Source organism: Aspergillus pseudonomiae (assembly GCF_009193645.1).
Source record: "Aspergillus pseudonomiae strain CBS 119388 unplaced genomic scaffold BDV37scaffold_61, whole genome shotgun sequence".
In the NCBI taxonomy this organism is placed as follows: domain Eukaryota; kingdom Fungi; phylum Ascomycota; class Eurotiomycetes; order Eurotiales; family Aspergillaceae; genus Aspergillus; species Aspergillus pseudonomiae.
In genome coordinates, this window is record NW_022476053.1 from 140,475 (window position 1) to 166,553 (window position 26,079).

General features: G+C 52.1%; 10 protein-coding genes across 10 annotated transcripts; 6 read left to right on the plus strand and 4 right to left on the minus strand.

Moving 5' to 3' along the window:
- The first annotated feature begins 1,658 nt into the window (after positions 1 to 1,658).
- Positions 1,659 to 4,650, plus strand: BDV37DRAFT_177491 (Zn(II)2Cys6 transcription factor). The gene is made up of 4 exons (XM_032079433.1): positions 1,659 to 2,660; positions 2,715 to 3,152; positions 3,213 to 4,062; positions 4,118 to 4,650. The coding sequence occupies exons 1-4, from the start codon at positions 1,777 to 1,779 to the stop codon at positions 4,139 to 4,141; spliced, it is 2,196 nt and encodes a 731-aa protein (XP_031938969.1). The 5' UTR covers positions 1,659 to 1,776; the 3' UTR covers positions 4,142 to 4,650.
- Position 4,651: 1 nt separating this feature from the next.
- On the minus strand, positions 4,652 to 7,059 carry BDV37DRAFT_177481 (major facilitator superfamily domain-containing protein). The gene is made up of 4 exons (XM_032079432.1): positions 6,643 to 7,059; positions 5,756 to 6,587; positions 5,474 to 5,698; positions 4,652 to 5,403 (listed from the first exon to the last, which is right to left on the minus strand). The coding sequence occupies exons 1-4, from the start codon at positions 6,742 to 6,744 to the stop codon at positions 4,940 to 4,942; spliced, it is 1,623 nt and encodes a 540-aa protein (XP_031938970.1). The 5' UTR covers positions 6,745 to 7,059; the 3' UTR covers positions 4,652 to 4,939.
- BDV37DRAFT_177477 (MDR family NADPH-dependent oxidoreductase) lies at positions 7,000 to 8,453 on the plus strand. Its single transcript, XM_032079431.1, has one exon. It carries the CDS (start codon positions 7,375 to 7,377, stop codon positions 8,443 to 8,445), a length of 1,071 nt encoding a protein of 356 aa, XP_031938971.1. The 5' UTR covers positions 7,000 to 7,374; the 3' UTR covers positions 8,446 to 8,453.
- BDV37DRAFT_254489 (uncharacterized protein) lies at positions 8,417 to 8,675 on the plus strand. The gene has a single exon (XM_032082636.1). It carries the CDS (start codon positions 8,471 to 8,473, stop codon positions 8,636 to 8,638), a length of 168 nt encoding a protein of 55 aa, XP_031938972.1. The 5' UTR covers positions 8,417 to 8,470; the 3' UTR covers positions 8,639 to 8,675.
- Positions 8,676 to 9,094: 419 nt separating this feature from the next.
- Positions 9,095 to 10,253, minus strand: BDV37DRAFT_254490 (carboxymuconolactone decarboxylase family protein). Its single transcript, XM_032082637.1, has 2 exons — positions 9,509 to 10,253; positions 9,095 to 9,439 (listed from the first exon to the last, which is right to left on the minus strand). Exons 1-2 carry the CDS (start codon positions 9,961 to 9,963, stop codon positions 9,214 to 9,216), a joined length of 681 nt encoding a protein of 226 aa, XP_031938973.1. The 5' UTR covers positions 9,964 to 10,253; the 3' UTR covers positions 9,095 to 9,213.
- A 1,099-nt stretch (positions 10,254 to 11,352) lies between these two features.
- BDV37DRAFT_254492 (uncharacterized protein) lies at positions 11,353 to 19,051 on the plus strand. Its single transcript, XM_032082638.1, has 3 exons — positions 11,353 to 11,453; positions 11,516 to 17,584; positions 17,648 to 19,051. The coding sequence occupies exons 1-3, from the start codon at positions 11,360 to 11,362 to the stop codon at positions 18,889 to 18,891; spliced, it is 7,407 nt and encodes a 2,468-aa protein (XP_031938974.1). The 5' UTR covers positions 11,353 to 11,359; the 3' UTR covers positions 18,892 to 19,051.
- A 397-nt stretch (positions 19,052 to 19,448) lies between these two features.
- Positions 19,449 to 21,289, minus strand: BDV37DRAFT_273520 (major facilitator superfamily domain-containing protein; the record flags this gene model as incomplete). Its single annotated transcript, XM_032085071.1, has 8 exons — positions 19,449 to 19,657; positions 19,713 to 19,856; positions 19,920 to 20,013; positions 20,066 to 20,122; positions 20,187 to 20,276; positions 20,328 to 20,564; positions 20,631 to 20,971; positions 21,061 to 21,289. The coding sequence occupies 8 exons, from the start codon at positions 21,287 to 21,289 to the stop codon at positions 19,449 to 19,451; spliced, it is 1,401 nt and encodes a 466-aa protein (XP_031938975.1).
- A 1,228-nt stretch (positions 21,290 to 22,517) lies between these two features.
- BDV37DRAFT_296150 (HAD-like domain-containing protein) lies at positions 22,518 to 23,393 on the plus strand. The gene has a single exon (XM_032090052.1). The coding sequence runs from the start codon at positions 22,557 to 22,559 to the stop codon at positions 23,343 to 23,345; it is 789 nt and encodes a 262-aa protein (XP_031938976.1). The 5' UTR covers positions 22,518 to 22,556; the 3' UTR covers positions 23,346 to 23,393.
- Positions 23,394 to 23,799: 406 nt separating this feature from the next.
- Positions 23,800 to 24,587, minus strand: BDV37DRAFT_285517 (glycoside hydrolase family 3 C-terminal domain-containing protein; the record flags this gene model as incomplete). Its single annotated transcript, XM_032087746.1, has 2 exons — positions 23,800 to 24,330; positions 24,375 to 24,587. 2 exons carry the CDS (start codon positions 24,585 to 24,587, stop codon positions 23,800 to 23,802), a joined length of 744 nt encoding a protein of 247 aa, XP_031938977.1.
- Positions 24,588 to 24,854: 267 nt separating this feature from the next.
- BDV37DRAFT_285518 (uncharacterized protein) lies at positions 24,855 to 25,724 on the plus strand (the record flags this gene model as incomplete). Its single annotated transcript, XM_032087747.1, has 1 exon — positions 24,855 to 25,724. One exon carries the CDS (start codon positions 24,855 to 24,857, stop codon positions 25,722 to 25,724), a length of 870 nt encoding a protein of 289 aa, XP_031938978.1.
- Between the last annotated feature and the right edge of the window lie 355 nt (positions 25,725 to 26,079).

Genomic DNA, 26,079 nt, shown 5'->3' on the forward strand with positions numbered 1-26,079 from the left:
TATTAACAATTGTAGCGGATACGGAATCCAAAGAGGTGGTTGCTGGGTTTGTAAATATTTCCCAGTGTCAAGGGAGAAATTCCACATCGTATGCTTTTGTGACAACGTGACTCAAGGACTTACAACTGGTATCCGCGGCATTGATCGGATGGCGTCTGGGAAGACCTTCGCTCAGGGTATGCATTCGTTGAATGTCAGATATGTTCGACCTCACTGACCATCCCTACGCAGATGGAGTGTGGAGATTGGTAGATGGTCGGCTCCAATGCTAGAACCGGGGATCTTGAAGAAAACATGGGTTCTCAATCCAGGGAACCTCGTGGTTTTGTCGTAATGTGCAGCTCTAAGAGCAATGAAAATCCGGAAGTGTGGTATAGCCGTATCGGCAGCGGGTCCTCGTCCGAGCGTCTGGACTCACGGCAGATGCAGATCGGCAGTCATCTCTCAGCGTCATCAACCCCTGCACAAGTCCAGGTCGCATGGTCTCTAGCTAGTCTCACGAAGAGGACCTGGTCGCTAACAATGAACCCACAACAAGTTGTATGACCATCAAGAGGGGCATGAGAACGCGACATCTGCCACGGTCCAGTAGATGACAAGGTTTAACCTGTAGTCTTGGCGAGTGAATGGTGTGATTAGAAGAGATTTTGAGTAAAAAGCATCACGGAGGCAGGTCCAACGTGAAGAATTCCATGAGGGCTAGCCCGGCCCATTGGGTCAATATGAGCCGTTGCACTTGGCGCTATCATTTGCATGCAGTAGCCGGCAGCAACTATAAACAGAATACGAAGGTTAGGTGGATAGAATTCTGCAAGAGTGACCAAATATCTCCGAGGCACGTCGCGTTACGTTTTAAAGGAGATTGACCCCACCAGCCCTCCGTGGGGGACCAGTCTCGAAAGAAGAGAGGCTTTTCACTACAGCAGCAAGAGAGATATAATCAATGTTCTGCAATAACCCTGGTGTGTGGCTGCTTCTCTCCTGAAGAACAACGGGTGCGGCGTATCCTGGGGGGGAGCGGACTGCATGCATTTAATGAATTTAATGCGCTCAAATGCTCCATAGCCTACCATTGCCACCGTGGATCCGCGCAGGATTTAGATTGCCTCGGCTCGGCAGGAGCCGTTCGTTCCTTCAATGGCGGTGGTTTCCGCTAAAATCTGACAAGTGTAGGCGTCTTTAAAATCACATCCTCAGAGCATATACCATTCATCGCGGTTCCACTGGTCACTTGTCTAGACTCTACACTGATCCGGGTTGGTTTATGGGATGCGATGGACCCCGGGACGATATCTTCAAGTCTTGATGGCCAGTTGGGCATCTCATGGTACCGTTACATCGGTGGGCCTTTAGTGTTCTCCGTCGAGGCCCTAAATTACCGTCTAAGATTAGTTGGTGGGACGACCACGGGCCCAGAGCTTGGATTGGCCAAGCCCTAAATCGTCTCGGTCTAAGATCGGCCCTGGACGTGAAAGCCCGCCGTCAGGGTCTGATTTCTGCAGACGGGGACCCGCCAATGCATAATTGCTCCCTTGATTAGCCGGTGTCTCGTATTTGCCATCGCCGGTGCTTTGGTGACAATCGCAATGCCGTGTATGCAGGACTACTCGATCCCCCCTGCCGTGTTTTCGAGCCATGAGGGACAACAATCAACTTTTCGACCCGTTGGGTTCACCCTGATTTCTTACGTTGGAACTGGGAAAGACACTCAGGAGTCGCAATTGAACGCCAAAAAAAAACCCATATCTATATGACCGCAAGTCCATCAAAGTGCAGATGAACCGATCCACCCCCACAAACCAGCCGCAACGGACGCCTCCAGTGGATCCAAGTTACGGGGAGGATGAAGAGCCCCCCACCACCAGTAAAGGCAAGAGAAAGCCATCTGGTTCCGTCAAGCGAGAGAGCTGCCAGCGACTCAAGGCCACCAGAGCGTGCGATATTTGCAAAGAGAAAAAGACTCGCTGCAGCGGGACTCTTCCATGTGCGCGTTGCCAGCGACTGTCGTTGCTCTGCGAATACGAAACGACATATTCCAGGGGACTTGGCCCGCCACCGCCGCCACCACTGGAGCTGACCTTCGCTGACCAGCCGGACGAACAACAGCACTTCAAACGTGATTTGAACTTCCAGACATCGATTCAACGCCCTGGACAGCATGAGGCTGCCCATCATGCTCCTCCGAGAAATGCCAATCTCCTGACGGCGGAGTTCCAGGAAGGCTACCTAGACCTGGCGTCGGGAACCTCATTTATCAACCGGGTATGTCAGCGCCTCAACCAGGACAAGACACTGTCCCCCGGTGCCATGAGTGTCTCGGACGGGTTCCATGGCGAGCTCTCGGACAGCCCATCGGTCACCAAATTTGGAGACAAGCCGTATTCCAGCCTCTACACGCTGGACTTCACCCTTCCTCCGTTGGAGAGGGCTCTGGAGATGGTTGCGACGTACTTTGAATATGCCGTTGTGACCTACCGGTTCTTGCATCGTGGTCAGGTCGAGCAATGGCTCCGTCAGATCTACCAGAGCAACATTTCGGGGACAAACCTGCCCACAGACCTAATGGTAGGACGCTGCTGTATTGTGTACAGTGTTCTTGCGATTGGTACACTTTATGAGAGGCGGGCTCCCGAGTCCAATGTAGATTATGATGAGCAAAGGTAAGCCCGCAGTTAGTGCATTTGCCTCGTCCATTCGCTGATTACATGTTGAAGCGAACGCTGGTTTGCCCTCTCCAAGCGGATGTCGTCCATTGAGTCGGGCGCGCCACAGCTGGAGACAGTACAAGCCAGACTGAACCAAAGTCTTTACTTACTGGCGTCGTCCCGAGCTAGTGAGTGCTGGTTCGCGTTCGGCACCACCGTTCAGTTCTTGACCGCCCTTAACATACATCGCAAATGGCCGTCCACGATGGTCAAGGAGGGCAAGGGCACATATTTGGAGCAAGAACTTCGGAAGAGAACCTTTTGGAGCGTGTACACACTGGACAAGTATCTGAGTGTGATGTTCGGCCGACCGCGGTTGCTACACGATGAGGACTTTGATCAAGACCTTCCGGACGAGGCGACAGATCAAGACTTGCTGATCAATGAGCCGAGTATGCGCTCTGGCGTACCCGACGATCTGATGGTTGTATCGGTACTCCATTACCGGTCTGTCTCTGACTTGAAGCATTTTTTTGAGATAGCCAAATTCCAGCTAACCATTCGCAGGCTCTCACGGGTGTTGGCAGACATTTCAAGGAAACTGTACACTCCCAATCCGCCCGGTGGGTCTCCTTTCAAGGCGGCCATCCTGTTAACCCTGGAATTAGAACGATGGAAAGAGGCTGCAGCTCCATTGATGGATCGCTGGCGGTCACAGATTCAGCATCTCGCCTACTCCCACGCAATCATTCATACCACACGGCTATTTCTCTTAAATGACTGCGAGGATATCCCCCAATCGAGCGTCGCCACCTATGTGCACAAATGCATCGAGGCCGCCGAGGAAGTTATGACCGTCATCAACGGACTCGCCAGCCGGAAAGCTCTCATTCATGGGTTTTGGTTTACCCATTACGTGTGTTTCTGTGCCATTACGGTGGTGTACATCCACATCATCAAACAGCATCTCGCGTCGTCGACGAGCGACACATCGAGCCGGAAGGTGGAAAACAGCAGTCAGCTGCAATACCTGTTCAGCCTCGCAGAGACCTGCCAACAGCACCTCGGGAAGGCCACCTCCCGGAGCAGTCCCAACCGTCGCTATGGTATTATTCTAGAGGAACTACGCCAGGAGGTCCATCGACAAGTCGTCTCCAGTCACCGACCAGGCGCTCAAATGGAAGCGGAAGATGACAGCCATAAAAGCGTTTCCAGAGAAAGCAGCTTTCTTTCGCCTAGCTTTCATCCCGCTCCGGTTCCCGCAGTCTCCCTGAAGCCGAATGTCATGGTGTTTGAACCACTGCCCGCCGACCTGTCTGCCTCTCATCTTGTGAACGACTCATTCAAATTATATGATAGTTTCGGTTTCCCGGATAGCTCCGATACTTCGGCCTGGTGGGCACAACTAGACTCCTGGGTAAGCTCCGCCAGCATTCATGTTTGTTGTACCCAGCAAGCTTACTTATTCTGAGGAGCCGTCTATCTTTCGGTTTTAGAGCATACCACAACCTTTAATGTGGGCCTCCAGCGTTCATCCCTAGGCGACCAATTTCAGTGCTGGTAGTGATCGTTCGGCCTTGTAGAGGAGAGAAAAAAAGCCATTCTTGTGTCATTTTGCGAACATAGATAACAGATCAATGACAGCATGGAGTTCCATCTCTATAGCGTCAAGCCTTTCCCGGGCATTGTTAGTGTCTTCTTCGTCTCTGTCTTTCTTTATCTTCCTACTCCCTAGCCTGGAGAGGAGCTGGCTATGGATCCATTGCAATTTCTGCTAGTCATTAGATGTATACAACATGTCCACATGTTACCATGCTCGAAATCTGATTGATGTTAAGTCAGATAAGACATTGCAAGAGCTCCTCGATGTCACAGATAGAATTTTGGATTGATGGTCGCAAAGCCCTGCTGGATTTTGATACTGCTTCGTCAAGCTAGACGTCCGATGTAGGGTGTTAGGGCAGATTCCTAGGTAGGCCAGTAGCCTTCAATTGATTTGCTAGTTTTTTGAGTGCCAGTAATGCATCTTCGAATCATTGATTGTTTGATTTGGGAGTATATTGCAGTGTACAGTAAAATCGAAATGTCATTATTTTCGGTAGCGGCCCCCTCAATCTAGCACGGGCCTGCTTGGTTCATGAGTAGGTGCGTGATCAAGCTGACAACACAACTCTGCATAAATCCGTATTCAATATCATCTTCCGGCTCTCCATCTCTGCTATCCAATCCTCCTCTCATACGGTACTGTCATTCCGGCATTTTTAAGATCTTGTTCCACGGCTCCAGCCACCAAATTAGCCAGCGAAGCTGCCAGTAACAAAAACCTTCTCGTGCTTCATCAACAAGCTACAGACCAAGCAAATGGCCCCCGCAGCGATGATGGGCACGTAGGCCAGTTGGATCGCCCTGGTAATACCATGAATCGCCGCGGCATAATCTTCGGAACTCGCAGAGCGGAGGAGCTGGCTCCCCACGCCCGAGATTGCATTCGAGATCTCGTCCTCATTGGCCAGGGGGAAGATCTGCTGCAGGGCCTGCTGCGCGAAGTTCACGAACAGGGCGCCGGAGATACCCGTGCCGAAAACGATCCCCATCATCTGTCCGACCGTCATGAAGCCCACGCAGAAGGGGATCTCCTCAGGCTTGACCTTCATCTGTGCGATTGCGAAGCCAGCCTGGCAAAAGCACCCCACGCCGGTGCCCAAGATGATGGTGTAGCCATAGATTTTGGCATCGGAGGTGTGTTCGTCCACGGTGTCTGTTTTGGAGCAAGGCTTGTTAGGGTGTGTTTCGTGATGGATGCGGAGTGTGTGCGAAGAAGGACTTACACATGAGGACACCACCGACTAGCTCGAGAGCAGCTCCGAAAATGTACCAGGGGTAGTAGTAGCCGGTCTTGCCCATGTACTGACCGTTGATCAGGTTGAAGGCGACCAGGAACAGAATGAAGGGCAGTAGATGGACGGAGGTCTGAATGGCTGTGCTTCCGCGGGTGAATTGGTAGTAGATGGGTAAGTAGTAGATGCCGATGAAGCTACCGAATGTCGCCAACACTGTACCGCACTTAGATTTTGCGCCATTCTTGTATAGTAAATGGGGGGGATACTCACTCATAGTGAAGAAGAGAACTATCAAGGTACGGCTCTTCCAGAAATGCATAGGGAACATGCGGTTCTCGAAGCTGGTTCCCAGGTTGAAGATTTGTTGCATCACAAACAAAATCAACAGGACACCGGCGCCCACAAAAAGACCGATGCTGTTCGCGCTGCTCCAGCTCCACAAGACGCCACCGAAGTTCATGGCCATGATCGCGCATAGAAGGGTACCGATGGAAAGCAGTGCGCCAATGTAGTCGATCTGGCCAAACCGCTTGAGGATGGGGACATCTTTCTGGGGCCTGAAGTCAGGCAAGAGGAGGAAGTAGATCGGAGCCACGACCGCTCCGACCAGCAGGTTCAGGTAGAATGCCCAACGCCAGGTCGCCTTGCTGTCGCCAAGGGCACCGCCAACCACTGGACCCAGCACTGTGCCGATACCCCAAATGAAACCGGTCAGACTGAGATACTTCGGGCGTTCAATGTTGTCTGTGGTCACCGACATCAAGGTCAACAGACCCATGTACATTCCACAGCCACCGGCACCCGCGATGGCACGACCGACGATGAAGCTGTTGATATCTGGAGCGCCACCACAGAGAGCCGACGCGCCCATGAACACGACCGTGCTACCAATGTAAAGCTTCTTGGCGGAGAAGGTGCCATAGGCCTTGGACCAGATTAAGGTCGTAGCCGCCGATGCCAGAGCAAAGGAGACACCCAGCCAAGGAACCAGACTGACATGGCCAAAGGTTTCAACGACTTTAGGCTGAACATTCGCCACCACGGTATTGTCGAGCGCGTACAAGAACAAGGACGACAGCAGCGCAATGACCACTAGGGCCCACTGTAGAATTGGGGTTAGCGAGGGATCAATAAGCATCGACGATGCGATATCCTACTTTAACGCCGTGCACGTCTCTTGGGGACGGTGGCTTTTCGACCGGGGTCTCCGAGGGCGGCTCAGAGGATGGAGAGCGCGAAGACTCAATTGAAGTCTTCATTACCGTGATGACCAGTATTGACGAAGTGTCAATGAGTTGGAATATGAAAGCTGATCCTCGAAACTTTTGTTTGGTGGTATTGGCTTTTTGCCTTGGTACTAATAATGGTGGCTGATGTGAGTGTGATCAGTCCCATGGCCAGGGACACCCGTAACTATTTATCAGCATGATGCCCCAGTCGATTAGTCTTTCCGCCGATGCTCCCTGTCCAGCATGCGGACATGCTGCCGAGACGGAGCTGTTTGATTGCGCTGGCCAGGTCGGTCGGTGCCCACGACCGGAAGGCCCCCGGAAACTTGACCAGGTCAAGGGCAATTCATCAGCTGTTGGCCCTATCTCGGGATGGATTTGCGCCAAGCTTGAGGATCTCCGGCGGAAATAGTGTGGAGTCAAAGGGGCTCAAGGCTTCTGTTCGTCCGGATTCCCTGTGGGTCCCGGAAATGCTTAGAAATCCAGCCTCGAAAACGACGATCAGTGGTATATACCTTCATCAAGTTCATCACCAGATGCGATCGCAATGGTAAGTATAACAACGATGCCCGGGGTCGCTCGTGGTTGGAATATCGCATCTCTCAGTCGCCTCATTCCCCCCGGCTGAAGTCCTTCGTCAATCCTGCCCGGTCTGACATCATGTCCGCCCAAACGGTCACGTTCCAGCGCCAGTCGACAGAACCCGCCAGTGTCATCCGCATTTACCGTCACGATGCTGTAGGCGACGCCCCGATTCCCGCGGACTCGGTTCTGCTGAAATTCCTAGCTGCGCCGGTGAACCCCCAGGATCTGTTGGTGATTGCCGGCCGGTATCCCGTCCAACCACACCATCGCTATAACAACGAACCCATCCCCGGGTACGATGGCGTGGCTCGCATCGAGCGCGTCGGCACGGACGTTGACGTGTTGAAGCCCGGGGACCACGTTATCCCCCGCGCCCACGGCTTGGGGACCTGGCGCACGGAAGCCGTGGTTCCGGCAGCGGCCGTGCTGAAAGTGTCGAAGAGTCTGGAACCAACTACCGCTAGTCTGCTGAAAACGGGTTGCTCGACGGCATATCTGCTGTTGGAAAGCTGTCCCTCCCTGCGTCCGGGGGATTGGGTCGTTCTGAATGCCGCGACGGGTTGGATTGCGCGGATGGTGGTACAGTTTGCCCTGCTCAAGGGCTGTCCGAGTATCTGTGTGATCCGAGACCGAGATGATATCGAGGCCACGCGACAGTCCCTTCTCGATCAGGGCGCTCGTGTGGTAGTCACCGAGTCTCAACTTGCCAACGAAGGCCCGGCCGCGATCGCAGCCGGGAAGCGTATTACCCTCGCATTGGATGCGGTCTTCGGACAATCTGGTCAACGACTCGCCGCCATGCTCGCCCCCGGGGCTACCTTCATCAATTACGGGTCGCTGGGAGGCGCGGGTGGCCAAGTAGTGCTGAGCCAGGAGCTGATCTTCTGGAAACAAATCACGTTCAAGAACTTCCGACTGTCCCAAGCGCTCGGTCGGTACACAGAGGAGGCACAGATCGACCTTCTTTCGTGGTTCACCACCCTCTTCGAAGAAGGGAAGATCACAGCGCCATCGGTCAATCGCGTGGACTGGGCGGAGGACGGCGACGGTGGAAATCTGGAGAGTAAAGTCCAGTCGGTGTTGGCGAAAGTCGGTGGGAAGGTCGGACCGGCCGTCGGGTGCACCAAGCACGTGGTGCAATTCTGAGTGTTCTCTGTATTCTTACGCGTCAATGACAAGTTCTCTCATGATGTCGTGGCAATGCCTTTTATTTTTCCTTACCAGTATGGCAGATTTTCGTAGGCTCGGACGCGTACAAGGGCGCTCTTTGGAACGGGAGGATGCTAACTGCCTGCGAAGTTCCGGAATGACACGTGACCTTGTTCTGAGATCGGAATAATTCTCAGGGATCACCACGATTGATTGGAGAGTCCAACTCAATGGGAGTTCTTTTGATTCAATACTCCTTTCAGTCAGGCTCCATCCGAAATCTTGTTGTCGATGTTGGCTGTAAGCAGTTCGACCTGTGGATTGACGGAGAGGTATAGATATATAGAGCGTGAGATATATATATATATCTACTACCGAGATAAGGGATGTACAGGAAACTTATGATAACGTCGGTCCAGGTGACATAGGATGACCATCAAAAGAATCTTAGCAGTACTACAAAGGTCGAAGTCTCCCGGAACCTATATCTACCAGTTTCTCGAATCTTTCTGATCCTGGGTCATGGTCATTTCTTCCAGAAAGACCTCGGGACGGAATATCACGTGCAGCGGTGGTTCAACCCGAACAACTCACGAATGCGACTAAAAGGTCGGCAGGTTTCAAATCGCTAGGCCGAACCCACTGCGCTTAACCCTGAATGGCTATTGTTCAGCGGGCACTAGCTAAACTAGCGTACAACGTTCTTGGCCTGCGACACGGTGAACTCGAGTATAGACAACAATTTCAAATAGACACGAACTCGAGTCACGGAGGTTCTCCAGATTCCCCACCATCTTGCAGATTCTGGTCATCAGTATTGACTTCGGCTTTGACCGAATAGGAAAAGTCGTGTTTTCGGTTTGCAACGAGGCGACCGATGTATTTTGGGACGCTTGAAAGGCTTGACTTGCGATCGCAACCGTCCCACGACATACTGGATTTTCCCATGTGGATGTGTACCAGGGGATAAACATATGGTATTCTTGAAGAGGTACGAAATCTATATACAACTCAAGGGCAAAAGCCTCGGTGATCAATTCCACAGATCTAATCCGTATAGGCACTTTCGCGTTCGATAATCGCTGCGTTGTACTGCCGGAGCATATCCTCCAGTCCCGGAATCGGCGCATCAAAGTCAATCAAGCAGCTGTTCATGGTGCGGGCGAGAAACGCGTAGATCGCCTGAGTGTAAAACAGGTCCATCAAAGCCTCATCCCCAAGGACCTGCTTGGCTTTGAGCACCGTGTCCTGGTTCACCCGATTGCGCAGACAAAGATCCTCCACCACCGCACTGATCAGTCGCTGGCGATCAGAGAAGAGCTCCGTCGAGCTCAAGTCCCCGGAGCGGAGGCCCGCCAGGTGTGCGTCGGTGTACCCGAAGACCCGGGCCACGGGCTCATTGACGTCCCACTCGTATGGAGCATCGAGCAGGGACGCGGTGCGCAAGACGACCAGTTGCCAGTCCTTCGAGCGCAAGCTGCGCTGGGGCGACCAGGCACAGGTCAAAAGTTTCATGAAGGTTGGGAAAAAGGTGGGCGCATTGGCGACCAGCTGGAGATCGGCTGTTAGTGCATTGCCCTATCGTTTCAGAAGATCATGGACAGATTTGAGAATCTACCTTGAAGATGTTGCGCTCGAAGGGAAGTGTTTTCAGGGCTGCGCCGACCTCCTCCGGAGCCGTGGCGGAGTCCACGTATGGCAAGAGGTGATTGTTGGTTATATCGCGGTTACTCCAGGAAGTCATGATGGCAAGAGTCGACGCCGATGAGATCTATTGTGAAGAAAGAGGAAATGGGCGTTTGGGTTGAGTTTCAATGTCTTGACTGTGGTGATCGGAGCTGGTGATTGCTGGTTGATGGGATGGGCCTCTCGGGGACTTTTATAACGTAACCTCTGTCATGATTGACTGGCATGATAGACACGGAAGCCAGAAATGAGCTAGCTAGCAGAAGGGATCCTTTCCGGTGGTGATCTCTTGTTGCCGGTGTTGGTCGTTGACAGTTGTTTAGGTAGGATAGGGTAGGGTTTTCCGGGTCAGTGGCCCCGCAGTGTTTCCGCTCCGGCGCTCTCCCTCCGCTCTCCCTCTTCTCTCTCCCTCTCTCTCTCCCTCCCTCTCTCTCTGTCTCCGTCTCTCATTTTCACCCATCCCCACCACCCCCTCTTACTCTCATTCCCACGCCATCCTTGGCACTTGGCATCCTCGATTCGGAGAAGCCCATCGTGAGTCTGTCCAGACCCAATCATCATGCGAAATTAAGCACGCAGCCGTGCTCCTGTGGTGGGCCCGACACGTGGACGACATCTAGACCGGATGCTTCCATGTCGTTTGTTAGTCCTGTTCCGCCTCCTGTGCATGCCCGACCGACATGGCGCAAGACACGGGTTCCGGGTCGTGCATACGAACTACACCAAGTCAGTGCGTTGACCCTAGGCCCGGGATCCGCAACACCATGACATAAGCTTGGATCACTGAAGTTGAATCGCCCCAACCGAGGGAGGAGGACATAGCGCAAAGCATGGCACGGAAAACTCCCTGGATACGAGGGTAGGCGATGTTCCGGATGGCTTCAACCAAAATCAACAAAGACTATAAAGCACGGGTACGGAGACACCCAGTCGTCAAGCTATCAACGCTCGAAACAGAGCTCAAAAAAAAAAAGCATTCATCATTCGAGAAACAATCTCCTGATTCATTCTTCCGCACACTAAGACCAACGTCACTATCGACATCGTCATCATGAGCCTCATCCAGTTAAACACCATGGATATTCTGTCCTCTGATCCTTTCAGCCATGCAGAAGTTCTGTACGACCAGCACTTGGGCGACATTGAGAGCTTGCTCCATGGAAATGACCTAGAGGTAGAATGGCCGGCGACGCCGGCACAATGCCAGATCCTGGAGTCGGACGAAATGCCCTGGTGTAAGATAAGCCTGATCCTGCCTCGGCAGTCCGCCCCCGATGTGAAGCGAATTCAGTCCTGCTGGACGCAGATCTGCTCCCACCGTGAGTTTCCACTTTTCTTCACTCGAACGTGAAAACTTAAAATACCTAACACATAACTACAGACTGTGGCCTCCGTACGGTCTTCCGTTCGGATCCCCGATCGGGGCAGACGTATCAGCGGGTGGTGTATCGTACTCCGGAAATCCAGTGGGGTACTAAGACGATTGGGAGTAGTGCCTCTTCCTCCAACTCATCATTGGCGGATGTTCCAGCGGATGATGATCTGGCACAGCTGATCGTCTGTCGCGACCCCAGCACCGGCAGCTATCGCTTGACACTCCGTGCACGGCGTGCAGCTGTCGACGGTACTTCGCTGGAGATTATCAAGCGTAACTTCGTCCTGCTGTATTGCGGGTTACCCTTGCCGGAACACACTCCGCTGGCGGCGTACCAACGTTTCCTCAAAGAGACAAAAGACACTACCAGCAGCATTGCGTTCTGGAATGCTCAGCTCAGTGGTGCCGTGCCAGCTGTCGCTCTTCCCTGGGAGACAGGACTATCGGATGTGACTGTGTCTCAAGACCGTCAGGCTCTTCGCCTCCATCTTGATGACAATTCCCACCCAGGGCTATCGCAGATTGAGCATGCCTCTGGGCTCCCACGTAAACTCATTTTTGAAACCCTCTGGGCCTATGTCTTACACTGCCATTCCGGTGCCAGCGATGTTCTCTTCGCGGCCGTGGAGCGCGATGCGAGCTTCCCAGATGCTGCCTCGTGCGTGGGATACCTCGACCACACCTATCCCGTCCGATTGTCGGTGTCCAGCGAGGAGACGTTCGTCGGCTTGTCCAGCCGCCTCACCACCTTCCACCAGTCCGCATCACCGCATGCCTACCTGGGATACAACGCTATTTCCCAGGAACTCACAAAACCCCTTGAGTCGGTTCTTAGATACTCTCCAGATCCGAATGGACCGATCCTAGCGGGGCAGTTGGCACCGTTTCCTCTGGCAATGTTCATTAATGGGACCGGTGTAATCACTTTGACACTGTGTCACTCGCCCCTCACGGCGACCGCAGATGCCCAGCTGCTCCTCGAACATTTCTCCCAGGCCCTGCACAGTGCCCTCAACAAATTTTACCTTCCTCACGCTCGTCTGGAGGAGATCGAACTGGGCTCGCGGGAGGAAAAGCTGGCTCAGGTGCATACAGCCAAGGCGTTGGCTCGTCAGCACCAAATATCGACCATCCCCCGTCTGTTTGAGGAACAAGTCATGTGCAGCCCTAAAGCCGCCGCGGTACAGTTTGAGGAGGACGCCCCACTCAGCTATGCGGAGCTCAACGCTCGCGCAAACCGGATGGCACGCGCGTTGCCTCCACTCAAGGGCAAGGTCGTCCCAGTCTGTCTCGACCGCTCGCCCGACCTGATTATCACTCTACTTGCCATCCTGAAGTCTGGTGGAGCATACACGGTACTTGATCCAGAGGGACCCATTGAAAGGAACATTCGAATTATCGAAACATGCTCCGCGAGTACGGTTCTGGCGAGCCGTCGTCATGTATCTTCGTATCCTAATGCGCTGGCAATCGAAGACCATATGGTTGCCACAGATAAGGTAGAAACGTCTGCAAACCTGGATATCGAAATTGGAAGTGAGGACCCATGCTACGTGGTGTTCACTTCCGGTTCGACTGGTACCCCGAAAGGTGCGGTTATCACTCACGGGGCGGCTACGAATGGGATGGCGTATCATACCTTGAATGGCAAAAAGCGCTGGCTACTGTTCTATAATCCAACCTTCTCTGCCGCACAGCGGACGATGCTGTCGACTCTGACCCACGGAGGCACTCTCCTTTTAGCCAGCAAGCAAAGGCTGACGACGCGCCTGGCTGACACCATCCGCACCATGCAGGTGGATGCCCTCGGGATCACACCGTCGGCACTGTCTCTCATGGAGCCCAGTGATGTACCCCACTTAAAACAGGTCACGCTGGTGGGTGAGAGCATTCCCCGCGAGCTCGTTACCACCTGGGCAGACCATGTCGATCTGCGGAACACATTCGGTCTGAGTGAATGTGCCCAATTGAACTTCGGAAAGCGCCTCTTGCGCAGCAGCAACCCTGGCATTGTCGGACGCCCCACGGACACTACGCAAGCGTATGTCTTGAAACCCGGCACAACCGAGCTGACCCCGATGGGCGTCGCGGGCGAGCTGTGCCTGGCGGGACCACAGTTGGCATTGGGCTATCTCGCCTCAAGCACTGGTGCTCAGAAAAATAGTGCAGCGGCCTTCGTGGAAAACCCCTTCGGCAAGGGACGCATGTACCGGACGGGGGATGTTGCTAGGATCCATGCAGACAGTTCTATTGAGATCCTAGGCCGCATGGACTTCCAAGTCAAGCTCAACGGACAAAAGGTCAATCCGGCGGAGGTGAACCGGGTTCTATCCCAACATGAAGCTGTTCACAGTTGCGCGACGGTTGCCATTGAGATGCGAGAACGACTCATATTGGTGGCAGCAATCGTCCCCGCTTCCGGAAATAGGTGGAGCAGCATGGTTTCCTCGATCCGTGACCACAGTAAGCAGAAGCTGCCGGCTTACATGGTCCCTTCCTTGTGGATGCAAATGTCCAAACTTCCGGCCAATGGCAATGGAAAAGTGGATGTTCGCGCCATTGAGCGCGAAGCACTTGCGAAAGGGTGGGAAGGCCTGGTTGAAGCGGCAGCCTCAGATGCTGCTATAGAGGCTATCACCGACCCAACCGAACAGCAGATCGCGAGTGTCTGGGCCGACGTGCTTGCGCTGCCGGAGCAGTCTATCAATCGTGAAACCTCCTTCCTCTCGCTGGGAGGGACTTCCATTGAAGCCATTAGAGTCACTTCGGAGTTGCGGAAACGCGGAATTGCCATTGATCTCGGAGATGTACTCGGCAACGCTACCTTGAAGGAGACGGTATCCTACGTGACAGTGGTGGTAGATAGCAATAATGACCTACAACCATTTGCCCTCGTTCAGGACCCCGAGATGCGGCAGGAACTCAATGCCGATCCCAACGTCATTGATGCATATCCAGCCACGCCTTTGCAAGAAAGCCTGCTGGCTAGTCTGGGCGAGGATCAGGGAATGTATACTTACCAAAGGACGTGGGATGTTGGTCATCTTGATATCCACAAGCTGCAAGAGAGCTTTAGCACCGTTCTCGAGTCGAGCGACATCCTCCGCACATCGTTCAAGGCCCAGGGCCGGAGCCTACTCCAGGTGGTACGAAATGAGATTGCTTTGCCTTGGGTTGAGTCCACGGCAGACCTTAGCGAATACCTTGCACGAGATAAGCAGGAACCATTCTCCCTCTCCGGCCCCCTATTCCGAGTGGCTATCGTCTCTGGGCAAGTTCTTGTTGTCACTATGCATCATTCCCTGTTCGATTACTGGTCGCATCGCTTCGTGTACCAGGATGTTGCGGACGTCTACCTAGGTCTTCAAGTCCGCCCACGACCGCAGTTCAAACAGTTTGTAAACCATAACGCAACTACATCGATAGTGGAGCATGATCGCTTCTGGAGGACGTATCTTACCAACACGGAACCAAGCGTTATCAACACGGTGCCCGTGGCCCAAACATCCGTTGCCCAACGCAGGCTTCCCGAGGGTCCTCTTCGCCGGTCGCTTCAACTCCACGGGCTCTCACTCGGCGCTGTCCTTTATGGAGCGTGGGCTATTGTGCTATCGAACCACACTCGCCATGCTGATGTGATATTTGCAACCACTCTCTCCGGTCGGGATGTTCCTGTGCTTGATATTGACCGTCTGGACGGTCCTACACTGACTACAGTGCCTCAGAAAGTGCACGTGGCGCCCGAGAGTACACTCTTACAGCTAGCCCAGACCGTGCAGGCCAATCTGTTCAAATTATTGAAGCACTCACAGCATGGTATGCGTAATGCCCTTGCTGCGGGAAACCTAACAGCGAGTGGCCTTGACACATTGGTCAACATCCTGGTGAAAGACCATGATGGGGATCAAGTCAACCAGATCTTTCAGCGTTACGGGGATCGACCCACTTGGGAATCTGAATTCACAACTCTGGAAGTTGAGAATGACCATGAGACACTCGCCTTGAAGCTTTCTTCAAAGATGGAGCCTCGCCGTGTGGAGTTCCTCCTTGACTCCTACGAAAAGGTGCTCCGGGAATTCATGCAGACCCCAATGCAACGTATCTCAACCCTGGACATCATTGGGGAGGCAGAGACCGAATTTCTGTATAATGAGATCTCAAACAGGAAGAGCCTCCATGTACCACGTCCTTCGCTTCTGCATGCGAGCTTTGAGGATCACGCCCGAGCATTTCCTGACACCCACGCCATCGACTGGGATGGAACGATTCAGCTATCATATGCAGAGCTGAACGCCCGCGCTAATCGCGTTGCTCATTACCTGATCCAAAAGGGAGTGCGCGTAGGAGACGCCATTCCTCTCATGCTGGAGAAGTCTATCGATACTATAGTCGCGATACTTGGTGTCATGAAAGCTGGGGCCGCATATGTCCCTTTGAGCCCTGATAATCCGGTGGATCGCAACTCATTCATTATTGGCGATGTTAAGGCACGGATGATACTGACCCAAGGCGATTACGCCGAGATGTTCTCTAGTATCCCTAATCTGGATATCGCTCGGATCGACACTCCAGAGATCGACCGGTTCCCTGCCTCTCCTACTACAGTTCATACAGTTCCTGACAATACCGCGTATATTATCTATACTTCCGGGAGCACAGGCATGCCAAAGGGTGTACAGGTGCCCCACCGTGCTGCAGCGGCGGCTGTCATCAGCATGGCGGTTGCTGAAAGCAGATATTCTGGCGAGTGGAGGACAGTTCAGTTTGCCAATTACGTTTTCGATGCCTCGGTGCAGGATATATTTAACACTCTCAGCACCGGTGGAACTCTGTGCATGGCGCCTCCAGACAAGATGCAGTCGGACTTGCCAGGAGTCATCAACGCAATGTCAGCCAGACAAGCTATCCTGACTCCAACGGTCGCAAAGCTACTTGATCCTAGCGAGGTGCCCTCTTTCGAAACATTGATAGTGGGTGGAGAGCCTCTTACGTCAGATGTAATTGCACGCTGGAGCCCGGGCCATCGGATCCTTAACGTCTACGGCCCTACGGAGACCTCCATGGTAATCACGACGAAAGAGGTTGATCCTAGCGGTCGTCCGAGCAACATCGGCGCACCTTTCCCAACAGTGATGGCTTTCATCCTGCACCCTGAGGGCACTACTATGGTACCGTATGGTTCGGTTGGTGAGCTTTGTGTGGCTGGGCCCCAGGTCACCGATGGGTATGTAAACCGCGAGGACCTTACCAAGGCCGCGTTCATGGAGAATGTATTGGGCACCGATCGCATGTACCGAACCGGAGATCTGGCGCGATGGCTCCCCGGTGGCGAGCTGGAATGCTTGGGCAGAAAGGATAACCAGGTCAAGATCCATGGCCATCGCATCGAGCTGACGGAAATCGAACAGGCGATTTTGAAGACTGGACTGGTTCAAGGAGCAGCCGTCTTGGCAGTCAACTATAACGGCAAGAAGCAACTCGTTGCGTTCTGCATCTTTGTCGCTGGCTCCTGTGAAATCCAGGAAGCCGATGACTATCAGGCTCATGTTAAAGACCTGCGAGCGGGGCTCAATACCCTGGCCCATTACATGATTCCCAAATATATTCTCCCAGTTGGAGACTTCCCCAAGATGCCCTCTCGCAAGACCGATCGGAAGCTTCTCACCAAGTGGGTTGAGCAGTTGGACACACTTACCCTTAGCCAGTATTCCTTCGAGGGTGACGGAAACCAACATGAGGTTGTTCCCGTGGAGACTGAGGAAGAGTCAATACTGCAAGAAATGTGGTCGAAGGTTCTTGGTCTCCCCTCATCTGGCATCGGGAAGAAGGCCGACTTTCTGTCTCTGGGTGGTGACTCCATTGCAGCCATCAGCCTGGCTAGTGCTGCTCGCAGTGCTGGATACCTCCTTAGTGTGAAAGATATTCTGAAGAACCCGATCTTGGAGAATCTCACTCCAATGATGCGCCTTGACACAAGGGGTGCTCAAGTACTGAAGCCGAGCTACAAGGCCCCAGCCAGTGTGCTGGATGCCATTCACGAGCATGGTTTGACGATCGGTGATAATGTTGAGTATGGTAAGCATAGACCCGTCGTGTTTGAGATCTCATACGAAGATGGTTGTGGCTAACTATATCAAGTGTACCCATCTCCTCCAGGACAAGTCCAGTTCCTTGAGGAGGGTGACCGCCCCGAACAGATGTGGGTGCTCATGGCCGTTCGTAAAATGCCCAAATCCGCCAGTTACCAGGAGTGGGTGCAAAACACTAGTCGCCTCACGGAGATCAACGACATTCTGCGCACATCCTGGCTTCGTACCTCGGAGGCCCAGTGGGTGGGTGTTGTCATAAAGCACGCGGGTTTGGACGTACCCATTATTCCCTGCGACAGCGAGGAGAAACAGTCGGAAATCATCGAGGAGTTCTGGAATGAGCGCTTTCAATTTGGAAAGCCTTTCATCAAATATGCCATTCTTCTGCACTCCGACGATAGCTGGGATGTGGCCATCAAAATGAACCATGCTGCTTACGATGGAACCTTGCTTCGCACATTTGATGACCACTTTGCCGCCATCCGTCAAGGCACGCAAATCCCCAGCCATGGAGAGTTTAAGGACTTTGCCAATTTCATATTCCAGTCAGACAAGGACGCATCACTGCGCTTCTGGGCCGAGACAATGAAAGACAAGCATTACACTTGGCCCCAGGCAGAGAGCCCGAAGATCACCGCTGCCGTTCGGGAGATTATCCCCCGAAACCTGGAATCTGTGGCTCGCGCACAGGGAGTAACCGTCCCGATTCTCTTTCAAGCCGCCTTCCAGCTCTGGCTTTGTCGCGCAAGTGACCAGAACGATGTCAGCTTCGATTATCTCCTTAGCGGCCGCAACGTGGACATGGCCGATGTCGATCCTCAGACGATCAATGGCACCTTGGCCAATTTTCTTCCGGTCCGTGCGCAGATTGATCCTCAGAGGGCCCTCGGTGACTACTTGGAGAGTGTACAGGACATCTTCTGGGGAATCACCGAACATGGTGATGTGGGTCTGCACGAAATCTTCCATGCAGCTGGTCTGTCGCGGACTACCGCAAGCAACCGTTGCCTTTTTCTCTACCAACCATTTGAACCTGCGTCGAGTAGTGAGGAGTCCGAGTCCGATCGGTGGCTGGTCATGGCGAAATCTAAGGTTCGGATGTACCAACCATACGCTTTGGTGGTGGAGGTCGCCAAGGCACTTAACAACCGGAACAGGCTCACTGTCATGTATGACGCGGATGTCTTCAACGAGGACGGTGCTCAACAGATCGCATCTGAGATTGCAGCCCTGGTGGACCAGATTGCGGATCTTTGCGGGCAAAACGTATCCCTGCAGCAGCTTCTTCATTGACTTGGCCTTCATGGGCCTTCCTTACCTGCTATTGCAAACAGCAAGCATGTACATAGATTTTTCTTTCTCTCTTACCACCCTCCTTCCCTTTCTTTCGACAACTTTTATGTTGATGTTTCCGTTCCTACTTTCTTTCTTGTATCCGTTTCCTGTCTCCTCTGTTTGTTATATAAAAGCGCATACTCCATACCTTGAATAAAAGTTGCCTTCGCCGAACACCCTCTCCGAGGAAAAGTATTGCGACCATATAGATACAGGTGCTCTTCTTATATGCAGGCTCCGGAGATCAAAACATCGAGAAAAGCTCCACTTTCTCGGGCTCACTCGGTCCTTTTTACTACATCCTTTGAAAAAGGCTCCTTGGTACAGGGTCAGCTTTTGGCTACTTATCAACAGCGCCATTAATAGTGGACGCGGTCGTCGAGGTCTTTATAGATTATGATACTGAAGCTAAGATCTCTGAGACAATGTCACACTCCAAAGGAGAACTTTTACAAGTCTGTCGGTAAACGGTCCAATTGGCATTCCGAGGAAAGAAAGCCCATAACACTAGCTTCTCACAATGTATATCTAAACCCAGCAGCCTTTTGAGCCTCTGTCGGTCCACTCCGACCCGTATCCATGCTACTATCCAGCCTCTGATTCTGTCGTCGCAAATACACCCTCGTTACTGTAGCCAGCGCAATGGTCAAAGCGGCCGCGGCAAGATTGACCACAAATGCAACGAGATATCGTGGTTCAGAGAAGTATAAATAGGAAGCCCAAACTAAAAGATGATTAGCAGTAAGCCATGGTATTCAACCTAACGCAGAGGATCTCACTATTGGGAGTATTGCAGATCGCGTTGATCAAGGCTATGGCAGATGCCCGCTTGATGGAGGGCTGTGAGATAGAGCCAGCAACCCATGACAAGAGAATGGTCGAGGCCGAATAGAATGATGCAGGCATCAGCATCATTGCAACATCTGTGGTATCACCGGCTTAGCTCCTTGTTGCGACTAGAATCTATGGGAGAAGGTACAACTTACATCGCGCTGCGGTGTTGAGGGTACATACGGCGATAATATTGGCCACCAGACAGACGATTATCGGACATATAATATGCAGATACCGCTCTTGCTTCTATTTTGCTGGTTAGTGGTGGCATGAAAGGTGTTGCTTGTATGCTACACACCTTGTCAGAATGGAACCCATTGATAATCATTGCGACTACGGATAGAATATATGGCGGCTAAAGCATGGCCAGCGATTAGCAAGCGAGCATTGCTCTACGCTATTCTGGATGAGGAGCTTACTGCTGTGAGTGCGTATGTTGTATTCCGAGAGTAGCCCAGCGTGGCGACGACCGACGGAAAAAAGTTGGTAACGGCAGCACAAATATATATCTACAAGATCATCAGAACGAAATTCAATGGTGGTAATATCTCCTGACTTACACTGTACAGGGTCCCCATCATGAACCAGGTCTTAGGATCCACCAGGGCCATCATAGCCCCCTTCCACGCTCCGACCTCATCCGCATTGTCTTGTTGTCCCTGGTCCGATTCGAAGTTCCACTGCAGGTACTCCTTCTCCACATCGCTGAAGCCTAGCAGCGACTTCAGTGAATTTGGCAGAATAAAAGCAAGGATGAAAGCTAAGCCGACAGTAGCAACTCCTTCGACCAGAAAGAGCTAGAGGGAGTATAAGTCCGATCAATCAAAGTAACATTCGGGAACGACATCCAGACTAGAACTTACCCATCGCCATCCTGCCAATCTATGCACGCCATCGAGTTTCAGAATCGCGATCGCAAAAAGCCCCCCAAAGGCGTTCCCCAACTGGGACCCGGAGTATAAGATTGCGGTTCGGAGGGCGTATTGCTTTCTGTTATAGAACAGGGACAGGTAGAACAGCGCCCCCGGGAAGAAGATGGCCTCGACAAACCCAAGAAAGAATCGGCAAACCAAGATCCCTGAGTAATTTTTGACGGAAGCCATACACCCAGAAATGACACCCCACAATGCCATCGAGATGCAGATGTACGTCCCCGGACGTTCAATCTTCCCAACAATGATATTCGAAGGGACTTGCATCAAGACTGCCACCACGACCCCATTTAGCGACCAAGATTTAGGAATGCTGCCAAGCAAATAGAGGTGAAAAAAGAAGAAGAGCAGGGCCACATACTGTAGCCGATGAACAGAATACTGATACATGTCTGGTATTGTACGTCATTCATGCTCAGATCTTCTTCGATCCCTGCCAGCTTTGCGGACGCGATGTTTTGTCGGTCTAGATAGTTCAAGATGTACATGATGACCATGCAGGGCATCACGCGAGAATCCAATTTCATGATGGCCTTCCGGCCGAGCGTAGTATATTCTGACTCCGAAAGGGCAGACAAAGAGGCTGGCATTCTGGGTTGGTGGGTGGCATCATGAGGGGTGGCCTTCTCGTCTATATATTCAACCTTGCACACGTCTTTCGTTTCTTTGCCAAACATAGTGAGGTACAACCTGGGTGGGCTCGGGGCAACAGAACTTGTAGGTCCGTGGTTACTCAAAGAGGGTTCATGCGGTCTTATATAGAATTCCACCCTTCCCGTCCTTGGATGAATGCAGAGCGACGCATTCTGGCGAGCCCTAAGAGGACAGCCTGATCATTGCCATGCCAGGTATGACCGAGGAGAAGATATCAACTCCGTGGGGTCATCACTCACGAAGCCCTAGTTCTACCCCGCAGATTCTTGCCAATCCTCTGGGGTAGAAATGCGGAGAAGGAATCTCCACGTTGCGTGGGGTACACATTTGGCTTGCTCTTGGTATTCGTTGGCGCAGACATGATACTTGATACAACGTGGGGGTACTTAAGTGAAACTCATGCAGATGGGTGAAGCGGACGAGTAGTATACTCAGCCAAGCCTTCCGGCATAACATATGAAAATGGCTTCCTCTATTTGAGCTTCAGATATCTTCCTTCTGGCCTGAAACTCTCATCCAGGGCATTTTGGATGAAGGGCTGCATCCTACCCACCAAAGAGACTCTATTTACGGTCCTAGGTACCAGGTTCGCAGCCCCAATTGTGCAGCCTACACCAGTGCGTAGAAATCACCCATTTATAAGGCTGGAATGTTGAAGCAGTTGCCTGGTGTCTTATAGCGACAGAGAAAAACTTTGACCTTAGATTAATCCACTTCTGCTCTCGAATCAACGCTTGATTGATATGCAAAAGTCGGTTGTTCCAGTATAGTAGTTGGGCCATACCCTTAATACCCTGGAAAGGTTCGGTAAATTACAGTCTGTAGTAAACGCCCACGATAACGAATCCATTCAGATGAAGTAGTCATACCGGCGTATATGACTGATTTATTTGACTACTCCTGGGGCCTTGCGTAATGTGTTCTGAAAATGCGATACTCGAGGGCCGGGTTGAGATTCTCCACGTGCCAACCACATGCAACTCTAAGCAATGAGTTCCCGAGGTTGATGGAAAGGGTCAATATTCGTTCACACCAATTCCTGACAGTCAAGTTATCTGTCCTTTCTTTTGTAAGTCATCTTTTGAGGTTATGATGCTTTCTATCATTGACTGACAAGAGATTTGCTTTCCTGTGAGGTGTCTTTTACAGTTCATGCGAACAAGCCTCCATTCCTTGGTTTATCTCGGACAAGGATCGACGAAGATGTCGCCATCAATGATATTTTTTGATGTCTTGGGAACAGTTGTGGAATGGAGACGATGCATCGCGAACGAACTGAGTGCCACAGCGCGAAGGGCGCTGCAAAATCGCATTCGAGATCTGAGTGCCGATATGCGAGCACGCATCTCTGGCATGTCCACTTCAAGCTGGCAGGAGATCGCTGAGGAGTGGCATCGCTCATATATGAACTTCGGACACACTTACGATCCATCGAAGCCTTTTGTCTCAGTAGATGAGCACAACCGCCTTTCTCTGGAAGACATTCTGACCAAATGGCTTCTACGGGACTTGTTTAACGAGGACGATCTCAATGATCTGACCCTCGCCTGGCATCGACTCGACTCATACCCTGACAGTGTGCCAGGCCTTTCGTTGCTGGGCACTAAGTTTTTGACGTCTACATTATCCAATGGCAATGTAAAACTTCTCGAAGACCTACAAGAACACAGCTCTTTGCCTTTCAAGCACATCACCAGTGCAGAGCATTTGGGTGCTTACAAGCCGTCGCCAGAGGCTTATTATGGCGCTGCTCGTAGATTCGGTTTGAGGAATTCGGAGTGCTGTCTGGTTGCAGCCCATCTTGAGGACTTGCAAGCCGCCAAAAACTGTGGGTTTCAGACAATCTATGTTGAGCGAGACTCGGAAGAAGCTTGGGATAGTAGTGGTGTTGCACGAGCGAGAGAGAAGGGGTTTGTCGATCATTGGGTCGAAATCCGAGGCTCAGGTCTGATTGAAGTTGCCCGATATCTTGGAATTGAAGGTGGATTTTGAATGGAATATGACTCCGTCAGACACTGAATCAATCGGTCCAAGCCCTTCGTCTCCCCTTGCCTTTTCACACAGTGTAAAGCTTGTGCGTGCTGGTTAACTGAAAACCATTACAGTACATATCAGTCAGACACTGTCCCAGTCCTGTTCCATGGTCTTGTCGTAGTTTCACTGAACCTTTCCTCGTAGTAGGTAATCTCGTTGCTACTGGAGCCAAGAAGGCATATGCAGCTTGACTAGACATGTCAGACGGAAGGCCATTTGCATGCTCAAAGTTTTGCTTGGGGCTGTGGTGGCGATATTATGAATTGTGCTCCCACAAAAGCGAATACCGCCATGATCGAGGACGCCCCTGCGCACATGTACAAAGCTAAGGCAGTTCCTCGCTGTGCGCGCTATTGATGTGGTCAAGTGTAGAGCTTGTTCCTGTCCAAAGGAATATGCCCCCTCTGTACACTCAACCCCTGTGTGGCCGATGGTATATTTGCACGACCTCCTCACCAGGAATAGATCCAGTATTAGTAATATTCAGTCGCATCCCAATAACTTCATTTTCGGCTTCCACAATGGGTATCGAAACGGAAAATGTTGTATAGCCCAGCCCAAAGCCAAATGGCATCGGCGTATCCCGCAAAAGGAGAGGAAACTGGTATGTTGAATGAGATCCTAGGAGACTATCCGCTGTGCCAGTATCATCTCTCCCATGGTAGTCGTGGAACGCCGGGGTGGCAGATGAATCCTGCGGCAAGCTGATAGGCAACTTCCCGCTGTGATTGACCTCGCCAGTAAGGATATCGGCCAACGCATCGCCGGTGAATTCCCCACAAAGGAAGAAACGGGGGATTGCATTGCTGCGGAGAGTCGAGTCATTGAGCACAAATGGCTGCCCACCGGAGAGGATCCAAATTGCCAGGATGGAAGCATCGAGGACGGCGTCAAGATATTGTTGTTGAGCCCCAGGGAAGCCAAGGTCTGCATGGGTAAAAGACTCCCCGTCGGTGCATTTAGTGACCAGGGATCTGTTGAGCCTACTGAGAGCGTGCCAAGGACGATGATGGCAAGGCCAGCTTTCTTCGCTGCTGAGACAGCGGTCGGAATATTGCTGAAGGTAAGGTTGAGGAAGTCGACACCATAGTCTAAGTCGACCTTTCTTGCGCCGAGATTGGTTTGTAGGCTCTGATAGAGCGAGTTGCTGCATCGAGGATTACTCGAGTTGGCCAGCGCGTAGGAACCGTAATTGCGCATGTCTGCAAAGGGACGAGGAGGGCCACCCTGAACGGTTTGATTTATAAGACGCCATCATTCTTGAGTAGGACGATGTTTTCTCGGGCGATCTCACGAGCAACGTGGAGGCGAGCGGGTGTGCGAAGTGTCCATCCAAGCATTGACTACGCAACGTTTTGTCGTTGGCATCAGAGTCAAGATTGGCCTACCACCGGATGTTGAAATATCAAAGTTGCCCCTGGTAGTCGCACTGGGGGATGGTGTCAAGCAGGTCTGGTTCAACATGCTATGCGCCGACTTTACCATCATCCAGAATTCTCCTCCCAACGGCTGGGGAGGGAACGGGCGATGGGACGTCTGGAGGCAACCGTAAACCTCAAGATTGCTGACCTGGACAACAAACTCGACACGCCGTACTTCCATAAACATCCGGAGGAAAAGCAAGCAATTCTGGATCAATTGAAGAACCTCTCGGGGAGCGTACTCAGCCTTCAGCAGCTCCTATTTGACTTGGACAACGCCTCTCTGCAGACCCACCTCAGCTTTGGTGGCATCGACCCAGGATCCAACGCCTACGCCATTCTCCAGAAGAGTTTTGTGAACCTCTGGGCGGCTGCTGTAGCTGAAAAGGGACAGCCGCTGATCTCCATTGTCGCTGTGAATCAGTTGACTGACCCATCCCAGCTGCCGTTGACAGGCTTTGAGCATGCAACTAACCCACCCAGAGACGATCATGGAAATATCATCCATTCGCCAACCCTAAGCCAAATGAATGCAAGCACTATGGATCACTGCGCTGTTAATCACAACTCCTTACCCAATCCTTCCCCCTTCCAGTGGAACTGGTTGCGGGCGGACCAGGTCAGGGACATTAGTGGTGTCATATCCATTAATCGAGGAACTTATGCCAAATTCCTTAAAGATCAACTGGTCCCTGAAATCAAGCGGACGTGCCTCAAACCCACTGTCTATGGCTGGAATACAGCTGGGGTGAGTCATTTTAGGGTAGACTTCAATCCCGGCGATAGTCCCCAGACCGCGGAAGTGACAGATTCTGGCGATAATATCATAAAGATTGAATATTCCAACTCAGCCTTTGACGACTCACAAATGGCTGATGTATGCTGGGTGGAGTACCAAGTCTTCATATACCTGTGACGTATCTGTGGACTCTACCAGTCCGAGTCGCACTGCATCATTTTTTTCAATTTGGACAGACCAACCAATCAGGTTGTTGTAATTCGATGGTGAGTCCTGGTTGCTTATCTGCACGCATAAATACTCCTGGATTGGTGCAGCAAAAAAGCAAGTATGGTTGATCACCCCGACGATTGCCAATCCAAGTGGCGAGTGGTTGTTTATTTTACAATATCACATTGACCAAGGTTAAGCCACCAGCCAATGGGACATGTATAATACGCAGACCCACCAGGCATTGTCGAATGAGAATGCTTGAAGTAGATGACGGTTCGTACTGTACACAAAATAAAAAAGTACATTGCTAGGTCCCCCT

What these genes read in the sequence shown, in the direction of transcription:
- BDV37DRAFT_177491 (XM_032079433.1), top strand. Translation starts at nt 1,777, where the DNA reads ATGAACCGATCCACCCCCACAAACCAGCCGCAACGGACGCCTCCAGTG. An exon ending in GTAGATTATGATGAGCAAAG is followed by an intron (nt 2,661 to 2,714) that starts GTAAGCCCGCAG and finishes TACATGTTGAAG; the next exon opens with CGAACGCTGGTTTGCCCTCT. An exon ending in GGGCACAACTAGACTCCTGG is followed by an intron (nt 4,063 to 4,117) that starts GTAAGCTCCGCC and finishes ACTTATTCTGAG; the next exon opens with GAGCCGTCTATCTTTCGGTT.
- BDV37DRAFT_177481 (XM_032079432.1), bottom strand. Translation starts at nt 6,744, where the DNA reads ATGAAGACTTCAATTGAGTCTTCGCGCTCTCCATCCTCTGAGCCGCCC. An exon ending in GAGACGTGCACGGCGTTAAA is followed by an intron (nt 6,588 to 6,642) that starts GTAGGATATCGC and finishes CCAATTCTACAG; the next exon opens with TGGGCCCTAGTGGTCATTGC. An exon ending in AGTCGGTGGTGTCCTCATGT is followed by an intron (nt 5,404 to 5,473) that starts GTAAGTCCTTCT and finishes GCTCCAAAACAG; the next exon opens with ACACCGTGGACGAACACACC.
- BDV37DRAFT_177477 (XM_032079431.1), top strand. Translation starts at nt 7,375, where the DNA reads ATGTCCGCCCAAACGGTCACGTTCCAGCGCCAGTCGACAGAACCCGCC.
- BDV37DRAFT_254489 (XM_032082636.1), top strand. Translation starts at nt 8,471, where the DNA reads ATGACAAGTTCTCTCATGATGTCGTGGCAATGCCTTTTATTTTTCCTT.
- BDV37DRAFT_254490 (XM_032082637.1), bottom strand. Translation starts at nt 9,963, where the DNA reads ATGAAACTTTTGACCTGTGCCTGGTCGCCCCAGCGCAGCTTGCGCTCG. An exon ending in ATTATCGAACGCGAAAGTGC is followed by an intron (nt 9,440 to 9,508) that starts CTATACGGATTA and finishes TAGATTTCGTAC; the next exon opens with CTCTTCAAGAATACCATATG.
- BDV37DRAFT_254492 (XM_032082638.1), top strand. Translation starts at nt 11,360, where the DNA reads ATGCCCTGGTGTAAGATAAGCCTGATCCTGCCTCGGCAGTCCGCCCCC. An exon ending in GACGCAGATCTGCTCCCACC is followed by an intron (nt 11,454 to 11,515) that starts GTGAGTTTCCAC and finishes ACATAACTACAG; the next exon opens with ACTGTGGCCTCCGTACGGTC. An exon ending in CGGTGATAATGTTGAGTATG is followed by an intron (nt 17,585 to 17,647) that starts GTAAGCATAGAC and finishes AACTATATCAAG; the next exon opens with TGTACCCATCTCCTCCAGGA.
- BDV37DRAFT_296150 (XM_032090052.1), top strand. Translation starts at nt 22,557, where the DNA reads ATGTCGCCATCAATGATATTTTTTGATGTCTTGGGAACAGTTGTGGAA.